Source organism: Leptidea sinapis, chromosome 45 (assembly GCF_905404315.1).
Source record: "Leptidea sinapis chromosome 45, ilLepSina1.1, whole genome shotgun sequence".
In the NCBI taxonomy this organism is placed as follows: Eukaryota; Metazoa; Arthropoda; class Insecta; order Lepidoptera; family Pieridae; genus Leptidea; species Leptidea sinapis.
Window position 1 is genome coordinate 1,684,350 of NC_066309.1, and position 14,875 is coordinate 1,699,224.

Sequence of the window (14,875 nt, forward strand, 5' to 3'; positions counted from 1 at the left end):
AGATATTTCGCGCAAGTAGCCATTTGACTATCATCATTAGAGCAAATATTAATATTAATATCCCCAGCAACAATTACACAACGAGCATCTTTAATATCTTGGATTACTGTAGCTAGAGAATCTAGAAAAGGCGATGTATTTATAAATGACGGCGATCGATATAGGGCTAGTACGACAAGTTGATTTTTTAAAGTAATTTTTAAGCAATTTGCATCTTCATAAACGGGCTCATCAACTTGCGGTGACCAACGTTCATTTACATAAGCAACTACGCCTCCTGCTCTATTTATGTATTTATTAGTTCTAAAAAAATTGTATCCCTCTATTTGGGGTATGGTAGAGTCCTCATGTATCCAGCATTCGGTCAATACTATAACGTCAAAGAGCATACTAAATCTAGACAGGGTCACCAAAAAGCTATCGAAATTACGTTGGATACTTCTGATATTAAAGGTCAGAATTTTAATATCAAATTTAGTGTTAACAAGAGTTCTACAACAGTCAGGACTATGTGCAATATGGCAAAAGTCATCGGGCGTATCGAGTTCTCTAAGAATTTCCGAATTAGCCATTGTCATGGTTATCAATCATAAGATTTGGAAAAATATCCATACTGAACGTTTGCCAAGATAGTCCAGATGTAGTATAATATATAATATGTAATTTACTTAAATTTACTTGTTCGGTTAAGTATTTATGAGAGATATAACAGATGAAGTGAATATTTAAGGCATGCGGGAGACCATCGCCCGCCGGCTGACGGCCGCCAAGCAGACCATCCCCCACTACCAGCTGTCCATGACGGTCAACGTGGAGAAGACGCTGGCGATGAGGAAGGCGGTCAATGACAAGCTTGCAGCTCAGAAGTCAGATGTCAAGGTGGGCTCAATATCTTGTGTCTTGTGTGTGTCATTTCAGAGGGCCTTCCGAGATTAGCTTGGGTTGAATTTGAAAATTATTCCGAGTTATGCCGTATAGTAAAGATACATTTTTTTTAGGACAATAAGGGACGAGACGAAGAGGACGTTCAGCTGATGGTAATTGATACGCCTTACCCATTGCAATGCAGTGCCGCTCGGAATTCTTGAAAGACCCAAAAGTTCTAAGCGGCATTATCACCTTGTCACCTAGAGATATACGATGTTAAGTCTCATTTGCCCAGTAATATCACTAGCTACGGCGCGACCGAGACACAATAATACTTACACATTACTGCTTCACGGCAGAAAAAGGAGTCGTATGTAATTATGTAAAACATATCGTAAAGTCAGAGACTTAGAATAAACAAGTGTATAAACGACCCGACAGCTATGACTTACAACGATAATTTGTGACTAATTTTGATTTTGCTGTGTTTATTAACTAGTTAATATTCAAAATACTTTCGCTCAAAATCGGTTCCTGTTTGTTAGCTTTTCTTTTCTATCTTGTATCTCCGTAAGAGATGTTCTCTCTTGCAAGCTTTTTTTGTCTATATGCTAGTTTATTGTAAGTCTACATGTTAAGAGAAGATCGGTTACTTTTGTTGGCATTTGCATTCTGACTAGTAATTATGTAATATACATTTGGGTTGAGTCCTCATCAGTTCATGAAATATAGTTAATTTTAACAAGCACGTATCATCAAATTCAAATAAATTCAAAATTCAAATAGTTTATTTCTCAAAATAGGATAACCGCATCACTTTTTGAAGTCAAGAAAATATACAAATAATAGAATAATACAGTCCTACTGCTTATAAATTAAAATAGTATGCAGAGCTTAAAATTATTTACATTTCTTTAATCCCATGCACTTTTAACTGTTATATAATCTTTATTTGTATAATAAGCTTTTTTTAAACGTTTCTGTTTAGCAAATATTTTAAACTTTTAATTGTAGTTTTCAAATTTCTTCAGGGATATTGTCCCCTGAATGATTTGTCTATTTTCGTTAGCCTTGTGTGTATCAGAGCAAGATTATGTTTATTTCTAGTGTTGCAGTTATGAATGTCACTGTTTTTTTTTAAAACGCTCTATATTTTTATGTACAAATATTAGATTTTCAAATATGTATTCATCGATCGGCGTATTATATCTATTATCATTCTTATGATCTTAGAATGGAATAAAACACAAAATAGTATCGGGAGCATATTCATCAGTATTCAAATACATATCAGCTTAGCTGTTTCTGAGAATAGCGTGCAACAACTCAAAAACATACCAACAAACAGACAAAAGTTCCAAACTGTGTATTTTTAGCCTTTTGATAAATAAGTAGATACAACGCGCATGAATACAGACAAGTACTTATGATAAAGAACATTAAAAAGTTAAATAAAACTCATATATATTGTTTTGTGTTACAGGTGTCTGTGAATGACTTTATTGTAAAGGCGGTGGCAGCTGCTTGCAAGCGTGTCCCCGCTGTCAACGCGCACTGGATGGACTCATTTATCAGGCAGTAAGTAACATTTTTACAACGCTTTAGAATAAGCTTTCTTGTGCGGTGTTTCCAGGACGATACGATATGGGTACCTTCAAAAAAAGCGCGTTCCTTAGAGACCTGCAACGTTCCTGAGATTCCTCTGGTGTTGAATGAGAATGTGGGCGGCGGTGATCACTTAACACCAGGTACCCGAACGCTCGTTTGTCCTCCTTTTCCATTAAAATTATAATACTATAATAGGGAATGCTAGTTTGTTTGTTACGATTTTTCATCTTAATTACTAAAGAGGGATTCTTGATTTTTTGCACACACGTCAGGGGTACAGAAAAGAAAAGGATATATAATCTCGAATTGTTTAGAGTTTCCAAAGGAGCACGATACGAATTTTAATTCGAACGTATTTGCGGATAGAAGCTAGTAAGTATAAATAAGTTATATTTAAATGTTTTATAAAAAAATGTGTGTGTCGTAAATCCTATTACTCCAATGCTGAATATCTAAATGATCGAACAGCCTGGGACTAGATTATGATTATTTTATAGCTATAGAAATGACTGTACAAATATTGTAAATTTTTATTGAAAAGAGCGCAAAAAAAGAATGCTGGGGGAGTTTCTTGCGCCGCTTCTTCTCTCTCAGAGCGCCATTTGTTTCCGAAGCGGTAGTAGTATCTAGTATTTATTAGTAATCAATTTTGAGAAAATATATGCCTTTATGCCTTTTAAGTAGACCAGATTTCCGTCGACTTCCCGCCGGTTGCTACTCGAAAGTAATGGTCGTGTCGTTAGAGCTTTTCCGTATCGAAATGCGATAATTTTGATTACAAATTTAATTTAATTAATCCCGTGAGGGATATCACTTTATAAATAACAAATTATTTTAGGTATTCAAATGTGGACGTGAGCGTCGCAGTAGCGACCCCCAGCGGCCTCATCACACCGATACTGTTCAACGCGGACTCGCGGGGTGTCATAGATCTGAGCAAGAACATGAAGGAGCTGGCGCAAAAGGCCAAGGATAACAAACTTCAGCCTCAAGACTACCAGGGCGGGACTGTCACTGTTTCCAACCTGGGAATGTTCGGTGAGAGCTATGTCAAATAACCAAACCCTTTTTCTTTTCTTCACCCGGGGGATTACCCCCAGAACCCAATTACTAAGGGTGAGGGGGTAAGGGTGATCTTTGGAGTGTACAACTCCAACTTCTGCTGAAACTTTCCTTGCGTAAAACTTTGCCGAGTGTGACAAAACGCGAAGTTGACTTTGGCTTAAGCTCAGCATAATTTCAGCTGTCAAATGACTATTAAACTTAATCAACAATTATACAAACTTTTACGTGGGTAAAGTCTAAGTACGATCTCAGCCTAAGAATTCGATTTCCGTCTGCCATGTGTATTTACGCTATAATAATAACAATAATAAAATCCAAGATGGCGAAAACCAAAATGGCTGCCATAGAAATTCGATAAATTGTTGTTTTATAAAAGTTTTTTAAAATTTGTTACATTGTGTGTTATATAATGTGCGCTTAAAATGTAAGCATAATTGTTATCTTATGCTCCATCGTATCTCTCTGCATTTAAACTAGATTTCCTTAGTTTACCGGTTTATCTCCTCAACTGTGAGCAATTTGAAATATACCTTAAGAGACCCCGCAAACTGCAGACTTTTGATCGGCCGATAGTTTGGTTGGTTTCTTAATCAGTATGAAGATGTATTAGAGTGCGCACATAACGATTCGGTATTGGCTGACAAAAAAGTTTGATGGGCTACACGATTGCCTTCAAACTGAACCGTCAGCAAACAATCGGCCGACTGTTAAATCAGTACAGCGCTCTTCACCACCGATTGTTTAGTCGGCCAGACTCATCAATAGCCGATCAAAAACTAATAGCGAATCGTCCCTAAAACTGTCGGCCGATAGTTTTCTAGTGTGTGCACTCATCACAGACCCAACTGTTTAGTCGGGCCAGTGTGCGCACTTAACAGCCGAACTCAACCAAACTATCGGCCGATCGAAAGTCTGCAGTTTGCGGGGTCTCTAATTGCGAGTGAACTTGAGTGCATAGCAATAGTCCTTTCAATTATGTTTGAAGGACTTTAAAAAAATATGAAATTGTAAAATAGCTTTCTTTATTATCTTTATTAATAATCTTTAAACGGTGTACTTTGTAACGGTGCCCACAGATTGATCTTCACCCACCATAGAACAATGCGTGTTTGGTTTTAGATTTCATATGAACTGGCAACCCTCTCGTTATTCTTCTAATATTACAAGAGGGTATAATAGGCCATGGTGATCACGTACCATCAGCTGACTCGTATGCTCATATGTCATCCTCTTCATTTAAAAAAAATGCTTGCGTAGAAAACATGTGTACATGTCAGAAGTGAAACCTGCATTGTGCATGAACCTCTAAACTGCATATGAAATCCTGGTACATGTTACTAGGATTATTTCAACCGCTATGAAAGGCATTCCTATCACCGCTACCATATTTATGTTCTCCTGGTTTCTATGTAGTAATACGTCGTGCGGATGACGTCAGAATATATTAAGGTATACTCGGTTTTTACATAAGATAATCTCTTCTTGAACTATGATCGCCTTGTACAAAAACACTGTATAATGCTTCCTATCTCATTTTCTCCCACGTTTAATCTTATGAAGTTATGTTTCTCTTTCTTTTTATCGTCGCATTTTTCGTTTCATCGACTTTCAAATCACAACAACGCTAAAGAAGTTTTCTCTTCAAAAATCTTAGATTTCCGTCGCGTGTGGACCGATTTGGAAACCTTTTTTTTTTGTTTCGTGGCGTCAATGGCGTCAATCATTCTGCTCTCCGCTTTCCAAAATCAGTTCACATGAATCTCACAAAAACCTTCCGGGTTGTTGTGATAGATGACTAGGGGTCTCGGGTTTGAATCCCGGTAGATGCAACTAATTGTATGTAGGTCTGAGAATCGGACAACATCTATTTTTCATCCCCCTAAATGTTAAGGGTGGTCGTGGTGACGAAATTTTTATTTTTTTGACATTTTTTTTTAATTTGTTTGATTATGAGTCATCATTAAATAATACATACAACTTCAAATTTTCACCCATCTACGATCACCAGTTAGTTTTGTATCGCGATTTTAATATCGGCAATACAACGTTTGCTAGGTCAGCTAGTATTATTATAAAAATTAAAAGACTTAAATATTTTAACTGCTGACTCTCAATATATTCTTGTTAATGTAATGTTTGTACAAAGACCACCAATCCTCCTCAAGCTCTGCCCTAAATAACTAATAGAAAATGAAATATTCTTTTTTTAGGTATAACAATGTTCAACGCAATAATAAATCCGCCACAGTCGCTCATATTGGCCTGCGGAGGACTCCAAGAAATTGTGATCCCAGATAAAGATTCACCTCAGGGGTAAGTCTTACTTTAGTACAATATATAAAAATGTAATGCTCTGTTAAACTATATAAATAAAATGATAGAGATAGATTTCAATTAAGGCTTTTAAGTTTTATTCCTTAGACACTTGGCCCTTATCTTAAAAAATAATATAATATCCATGATCAAGTGTGTTTTGTCACTGTCTACATATCTTTAAATGAGTGATAAAATATACTTGAACAAGGATTACTCAGTGAGTCGTTTCTGGAATACGGAAATAACTCTTCGTTTAAACTGAGGCGAATATCGCGCTGTACATAAGTGACCTAGCTGGAATGTGTGAAGTCTCCTCCCGTTTCCCTTTCACCCCCTCACGCTCGTCCTGTAGCGTTAGTACGGTTTGCAGTTTCATTACCGTAAGGTACATGTAGTGATATTTTCATGCTATCAATGCTTTGTTGATGAAGTTTTCATTGTAACGTTTGAACTTTTCTTGTTAATAGTTTCTGTTGTTCTGTGTCACTAAAATAGTACTGTCAGAAATATTAATACTGTTTTTACTTAACCCAGATTATTTCATTGATATTTCATCATTATAAAAATAATAATCAGCATCCAATACAAGACCTTTACATGTATAATACTGAAAAAATAAATCGTTTTGCACACCGTAACAAAGCGACGCTGTGAAGAGCAAGTCTATGTCAGCCCAAATTTAATTATTAATTTAATTCCACGCTTCATGGGCAGTATTTTGACCAAACTGGCTCTTCTTTCGTAAAAAAATCATACGTATTGTTATTTTATAATATTGCGATATTTTTTCAGATTCCGTGTAGCCAAGTTTGTGACATTGACAGCCTCAGCGGACCATAGAGTAATAGACGGCGCGGTCGGCGCGCAATGGATGAAAGCTCTGCAGGAAAATCTAGAAGATCCCGCCAACATGATCCTATAGACGAATTATACATAGGCTATTCCGATATAGTCTACCATCTATACTATAGACAACGTTATCATATGTTGTGTTTCGTGTCATAGACTATGTTGGGATAGAATAAACAATAGACAATTAGTTGAAGCAACTTGAATTTTAAAATTATATCACTGCAGGGTCTTTCATTAGATGTTGTATTCCAAATTTAAATAAAATCTATTTTTTTTTTTCTATAATATTTTATGAAACATAATATATCAATGAAACTAAAAATTGGTGCTTCAACTATTTGCTATTATATTGGAAAGTCTTAGCGTAGTATTTACTTACCTCGTTGGAGTCTTTATAAAAAAAATAAGTCAGTAACAACTCAACCTGCATACCATTATTTATTTATTTTTTTGTCGTAAGGAAACATTTTGGAGATTTATTTTGTATTATCATTAAAATCTTTTTTTTAAGGATACACTTTGATGGGCTTCTATTGGTTATTATGTGGGTATGCCTTTGATTTTATTTATAGTTATTTTACACCCTGTGAAATTTTATCTGTATTAATAAGCGTAATTTTTTTTTTGGTACAAATCGGTATTTAATTATTTATGTATTTTTTTAGTTTTTTAGACTATAGATCTGTCCGGATATATGCTTGTAAATATAATACGTTCAAATGTATGAATCATTTTCGTTATGGACCATCGATGCTGATGTGTTTTGATGTTTATTAGTAATTTTATGAACGTTAGTCAAATATATTTTATTTAAACCGTGTTGAACTTTTTATTTCTTGATGCTTTGCCTGTTTGCTAATTTATCAAAATATTATTATTGCCATTATTTACAGATTCTATCATTTCTTCGTTGTGTTTTATTTTTCTCGGCGTCGTAACTAATAAGGCTATATTTTAACACATTTTCACGCAGAATATAAAACTAACGCTTCGTTAAAATCTTGGCAAGTTTACACAATTCTGTAGTTGGGTGATAGTTGCTTACTTTCAATATGGATTTTCCCTTTCCATTATTTGGAAGTGTTGATTTTTTAGCGCCGCCTCAAAATGTGGTGCAACTATGTTATTATCGACTGACACAGTACTTGCTTTCAGTTTCATGCTTCTCAACAGTTCCTTATCATTTATTTATTTATTTTATTTATTATATACAGACACTTTATCACATAATATTACATTATATTTGGTCCCTACACTAGGCGTAGCCGGTCCTGTAGGCAACCAATTTACATCCTAAGGTTAACAATATGAACCGAAAGGTCAAAAAGTGCACTCTGTATATGTGTGTGTGTACACGTGTGTGTGTATGTGTGTGTGTGTGTGAGGGTGGGTGTGAGTGAGTGTGAGTATCTGATTAATCATGTTACAAAGTATTAACATTATATGAATGCTAAGCTATCACTTTAAGAATAGCTTCCATGTCTGCATAAGTGAGTGTGTGTAACCATCTCTGTATTTTAAATTTGACATGATGGACCGAGCAATTTTTAATAGAACATTTTAAATTTACCTTGTTGTATATATATGTATGTAAGAATGGGCTAAATCTACTTGCAAATGTTGTATTTATTATTGGTGTTGGAATCTTGTACGAACGGCTATCTAGTAGGTTTTTATAATTAGGCAAATTCATGACCTCCTTATGCATGCTTGTCATAACACGCAAGATAAATATACCTCGGACAGAAAGAAGTTCTAAGTCTTTATATAGTTTATGTGTTGGGTATCTAATAGGTTTTTTAAAAATCACTTTAAAGACTGCTCTCTGTGCTCTTTCTAAGAGTATCATGTGTGAAGTAGCCGCCACTCCCCATACGGTGATACAATAAGATAATACAGATTGACCGATTGCAAAAAAAATGGTTTTTAGCAGATTTAAAGATGCCGAAGCGCGTAAGTTCTTAAAAATATAGATCAGCTTGCGGACTCTTTTCGCTGTTGTATTAAGATGTTGCTTAAAGTTTAAGTTTTCGTCCATGACGACTCCTAAGTATTTTATATGAGTAGTTCTACTTATACTATTGCAAGAGCAAGGGCCAGATAGAGCAACAGGACATGTGTGGACTTTAATATCAAAAATGTGGGAAGGGGATGAAGTTTTCGTTTTATGGAAACAGATGTACTGTGTTTTAGTGAGATTTAAGGTTAGAAGATTATTTTGTAGCCAAGTTGCAATATTCCTCATTCCTTGTTCCGCTGTGTGTAGTGCAGTATCCCAGTTTTTCCCGTAAAATAAAAGAGCTGTATCATCGGCATAACAGATCACGTCAGGGCTGGATACTTTAGTTTTGATGTCATTTATATACAAAAGGAATAACGTGGGGCCTAATATACTTCCTTGCGGGACGCCAAAATCTATTGTACTTGGATTGCTTTTCTTATGATCCACTATAACACACTGAGTTCGGCACATTAAATAGTTTTTGAACCAGTTCAGGCAATTACCTCGAATACCAAGGAGCTCAAGTTTTCGTAAAAGTATAGGAATACAGACTGTATCAAAAGCCTTCGCGAGGTCTAAAAATACACCGATACATGCTTGCTGCTTATCTAGTTTGGAAGAAATAATTTTTGTTACTAAGTCTACAGCGTTTTCCGTTGATTTTTTAGTGCGAAACTCGAATTGTCTGTCAGATATTATTTTATGTGCGCCAAGAAAACTTGTCAATCGCTTGTGTACTAGTTTTTCCAAAATTTTTGAGAATGATCCTAATAAAGAAATTGGTCTATAGTTCGTAGGATTCAATTTGTTACCCGACTTATGAATAGGAACAATTGCAGCCATTTTCCAGGCAGTAGGAAAAATGCCTTGAGATAAACTTAGATTACATATGCTCGTCAGGGGGGGAGTAATATATTTTTTGCTAATATTCAAAAGGCGGTTTGATATTCCATCCAGTCCAGGAGCACTGTGAAGATTAGAGTTACTTATCAAGGATTTAATTTCTCGTTCATCAGTGGGTCCTAAGAAAAATGATTGCGCTGGAGTATTTTCGAGTATTATCTTACTAGCGAGTGAAACTTCTGTTTCATTGAATGCTGTGAGTATCTTGTTTGCAAGAGTTTTACCTATGCCTGCAAAATATTCATTGGAATAATCCAGAGATTCCGTTACAGTATCTTTAATATTGGTGAGTTCTAGTGGTACTTGATTTATTTTCTTGGTGTGGGAAATTGTTCTTATACTCTTCCAGAGCTTTTTAGGGTCGTGTTTGTTTTTTTCCAATTCAAATGACTCATGTTTGTGTTTTAGTTTTCGCAAAAGATCATAGTAAAAATTTCGGTAACGTGTGAAAATGAGTCTGACCGTGTTATTGTTGGGATTATTACGTAAGTGTAAATGTAAGCGATCTTTGTGCCTAGCACACCTAATTAGACCAGGCGTCATCCAAGGCTTGAAAGTAATTCTGGATCGACTTCGACGATTCGTTTCTCTTCTAAATGCTTGCTTATAATGTTTGTTAGAATAGTATCAAAAACAGATACTGCTTTGTTTATATCAATGCTATTAGACTTCTGTCCAGTTAGCCTGTCTTAATTCTTCTACAATGCGCTCTACATTATAATTCTTTGTGAGTCTGCAAGTTTTATGTTGTTTGGTATCTTTAGTTACTATTCCGGCAATTACAATATCATGATCTGTAATATCTGATTTGTAAATAACTGACACCGAGTGGTACTTAGAAGTTACGTGAATGTGATCTAGGCACGAATTAATTCGTGTAGGTTTATTTACGATAGGCTGAAGGTTTAGCTCTGCTAACAAACACAGATATTTCGCGCAAGTAGCCATTTGACTATCATCATTAGAGCAAATATTAATATCCCCAGCAACAATTACACAACGAGCATCTTTAATATCTTGGATTACTGTAGCTAGAGAATCTAGAAAGAGCGATGTATTTATAAATGACGGCGATCGATATAGGGCTAGTACGACAAGTTGATTTTTTAAAGTAATTTTTAAGCAATTTGCATCTTCAAAAACGGGCTCATCAACTTGCGGTGACCAACGTTCATTTACATAAGCAACTACGCCTCCTGCTCTATTTATGTATTTATTAGTTCTAAAAAAATTGTATCCCTCTATTTGGGGTATGGTAGAGTCCTCATGTATCCAGCATTCGGTCAATACTATAACGTCAAAGAGCATACTAAATCTAGACAGGGTCACCAAAAAGCTATCGAAATTACGTTGGATACTTCTGATATTAAAGGTCACAATTTTAATATCAAATTTAGTGTTAACAAGAGTTCTACAACAGTCAGGACTATTTGCAATATGGCAAAAGTCATCGGGCGTATCGAGTTCTCTAAGAATTTCCGAATTAGCCATTGTCATGGTTATCAATCATAAGATTTGGAAAAATATCCATACTGAACGTTTGCCAAGATAGTCCAGATGTAGTATAATATATAATATGTAATTTACTTAAATTTACTAGTTCGGTTAAGTATTTATGAGAGATATAACAGATGAAGTGAATATTTAAATGTGATAAAACAGTTGGTGTTTGGAAGGTAGCGTGAGTGTTTTGTGTTGTGTTATATGTTGTGGGTGTGTTTCGTGTATAGTTTGTATTGAAAAAGTAATTAACAAAACAAAAAGCCAAAAATAAACCATGCAAATCAAAAGTACATAAAGAGATCACGAAGAACTTATTCAATGATGTCAGGGACATACACTGCTTACTGTGTAGTTTGTTGCTGTTGGTCTGGAAGCAAATTCTGAGAACCGAGAACGCGATCAATATCTTCGAATTTTTTAATATTAATGACTTCGGAGCCTTTGCCATTACCTTCAATCTTCTTAAACAAAATAGAACCTCCTTTTGTCCAACAATATTTAAATCCAGCATCCTTTAAGCGAACCAGTAACACCAACATCCGCGGTCGATAATCGTCTTGACTTAGCTGATTTATAGAATTGGTCACGGGTTTCACGGCGTAGAAATCGCACCACCAAAGGCCTGGGTGGTTTGCTGGAGGTGGGAACTCGGGGCCCTGCTCGAACGACATGATCGAGATTTATCAGCTACATTTCTTAAATTAAAATAAAAAACAATTAATTTTCGCACTCGTTTACCTAGTTATTCTTTATGACATCTATAATATAAGTCTTGAGAATTACCACAAGAGTGGAACATTATACCTAATATAATATATAAACAACTAATCATAATCATATTATTATTATGATTGGTTGTTGTTTCGGTATTCTTTAGAGAAAAGGTTATGTAGCTGGTTTTATCTATAAGTATTTATTGGAGTTTACTCCTTAAGAATTGATTTTCATATATGGCGCCCGGTATGAGAAAAATATGGAGAGAAAAAAACTACTCATCCTTTCCGCTTTGAACAGGAGTTGTGTTTGGGCATTTCCTGACATATTTTGAGCGTTAAGGATTTATTTGATTATTTAATTAATACGCTTTTATTAGCTTCTGCTGTATTTCTGTTTGTAACCGACTTCATTGGACTTGATTTTGTTTAGTACCTGTTCAAAGACAATCGTTCTTGAGGAGTAAACTCCAGTCGTGCGTGGGAGCTGACGCACACACTTTTTTCTATCGGGACATTGTCATTTAGCCATTCACTGATGGTATTAAAGACATAGCCCAAATGATTGCGAAACTGAAGTGGCAGTCGGCAGGGCACATAGGTAGAGTAGGTTGGATGAGGTCAGCGCAGGACCGATCGTCATGGCGAACATTGGGCGAGGCCTTTGTCGAGCAGTGGACGTCTTCCGGCTGAAATGATCTTGTGCACTCAAAAACGTTTCTTCTAAAGTATTTCCTCTAAACAGTCAAGATATATCATCAGCTAAAATAGTTACCTATTTTAATGTGTCAATATTATTATTATTATTATTATTATTTTAGCATTTGGAAGCTGTAACTGACACAGGTAGTTTATATATGTTAAAAATAATGTGGGGCCGACTATGAAATATAGTGAGGAACCAATAATACCTCTAATAGTTGCCATAAAATTCTCGATTTCATCAAGCAAAAGTATCATCTCAGCTCTATAGAGTGCACCAATTTCAAAGGTACATGGTACATGCCAGGTAGGCAGGTTTTTTTTCGTTTATAATATTATAATAACCTGACAGCTTAATTACTTACGATCACACCTTTGAATTTTGCATGTCATGGTCAATAGAACGTGTAAAAGTTGCGTGCTAATGTAAATTTAGTGCCTTAATTAATGGGATAGTCTGCTATTAATAAGCTACTTAATTAATACTACATATACATTATTAAACTAAGGTCTGGGCTAAAAAGTTTTCAATAATTTACTGATGTGGTGGATTTAAAAATCTGACGTTAGTAGATTAGCAATGCAAATCATCGAGCGAGACCAAAATCTGATTGCTTGTGTGAGTGTGAAATGGCTATTTATGCATTGTGAGTGTTGGGTAACTAATGCTAGAAATGTATCGATACCGATCAAAATAACGACACAAATTATATGCGCATTTCTATTATGTACAAGGCTCTGACGTATAGATTAGGAATTACTGAATTATCGACGATCAAGTCGAGTCTCTCTGCATCTTCTACAATAATATAATATATCATAGGGAGTGTTCCGAAGAGTTGTTCAAGTTAATATGCTGGGAGAGGGAGAGGGATATAATGCTGGGAGAGTTTCTTGCGCCGCTTCTTCTCTCTCAGAGCGCCATTTGTTTCCGAAGCGGTAGTGGTATCTAGTAGTATAAGAAATGACATGAAAAAGAATTCTAAAGGAATCAATTTTGAGAAAATAAATGCCTTTTATGCCTTTTTATGCCTTTTAATATCAAATTTGACCAACAGACATTTTTTGATGACAATGAGAGATGAGACAAGCACGACGTTCAGCTGACGGTAATTGATACGCCCTGCCCATTACAATGCAGAGCCGCTCAGGGTTCTTGATAAATCCAAAAATTCTGAGCGACACTACAATTGCGGTCGTCACCTTGAGATATAAGATGTTAAGTCTCATTTGCCCAGTAATTTGCCAAAAACGCATTTCTTGACCTCTGGTATTACGGATATCCATAGTTGGCTGGTTTTATTACTTTCCATTAGGTAAGCCACTTACCTATCTGCCTCCTACTATATAAAAATATACTCATGTATACTTTGTAGTGGCCCAAGTAACTAGCTTGTTCCATAATATACAGTGCTAGTATGCATACACACTATATTTGTATAGATCGGAATAAGGAATAAGGGCGCGAATTCTACATTTTATTCTATACTCGAAGAATAGATACGGAATATATATACGGGACGATACGACATGGGTACCTTCAAAAAAAGCGCGTACACCTTCCTTAAAGGCCGGCAACGCTCCTATGATTCCTCTGGTGTTGCAAGAGAGTATGGGCGGCGGTGATCACTTAACAACAGGTGACCCGTACGCTCGTTTATCCTTCTATTCCATAAAAAAAAAAAAAAAATAGAACAGGCCCTTGTTGTGTAGCGAGTCGCAAAAATAATTTTAGACTATCAATAAAAACGCACGAGCCGAGCTGAGTGACACTTCACGACGTTTGCCACAACCGAATCCCATGCCATTGCCCATGTTCACTAGTTACAAACATTTTAGACTGTTGATCACAAACGTATTGTTGTTTATAATAAACCAAATAACCTATATAAGATACACATGCCAGGCGTTAATGATGTAGTAAATATAGTTTGCAACCCGGAAGTAGAAGTTCTCTTTCTTTTTCAAATTCAATCTCGATTTTTATTCAAATTTCTATACATCCAGAGATTTAATGTGATAAAAATTGATTATTTTTCCAGCTGAATATTTAAAGTTTACGTATTAAATGTGTTAATCTGAAGATTTTTTTTCTTGGAGTCATTTCCAACCACTCCTACTACTACGGAGGCTTAAAACAAAGCGAGATTTATTGTACTAACAAAAACATCAGGCCGTTACAGGCCGATAGCGAGTACGGAGATGGTCTCGTCTCTCTATCTCACTCTAATACTCTTTTATACTATATGCTGACTCTTTCACATTGCCAATCTTTGGCATAATACATCTATGGTACCTATTGACTCATACGTTAATAAAAACTTTTTGCTATACATAAATAGTA

At 35.6% G+C, this 14,875-nt stretch overlaps 1 protein-coding gene across 1 annotated transcript; it reads left to right on the forward strand.

The window, feature by feature from the left end:
• The first annotated feature begins 732 nt into the window (after nucleotides 1-732).
• Nucleotides 733-7,527, forward strand: LOC126977526 (dihydrolipoyllysine-residue acetyltransferase component of pyruvate dehydrogenase complex, mitochondrial-like). Its single transcript, XM_050826384.1, has 5 exons — nucleotides 733-879; nucleotides 2,351-2,445; nucleotides 3,314-3,513; nucleotides 5,751-5,853; nucleotides 6,649-7,527. The coding sequence occupies exons 1-5, from the start codon at nucleotides 733-735 to the stop codon at nucleotides 6,776-6,778; spliced, it is 675 nt and encodes a 224-aa protein (XP_050682341.1). The 3' UTR covers nucleotides 6,779-7,527.
• Nucleotides 7,528-14,875: the final 7,348 nt, after the last annotated feature.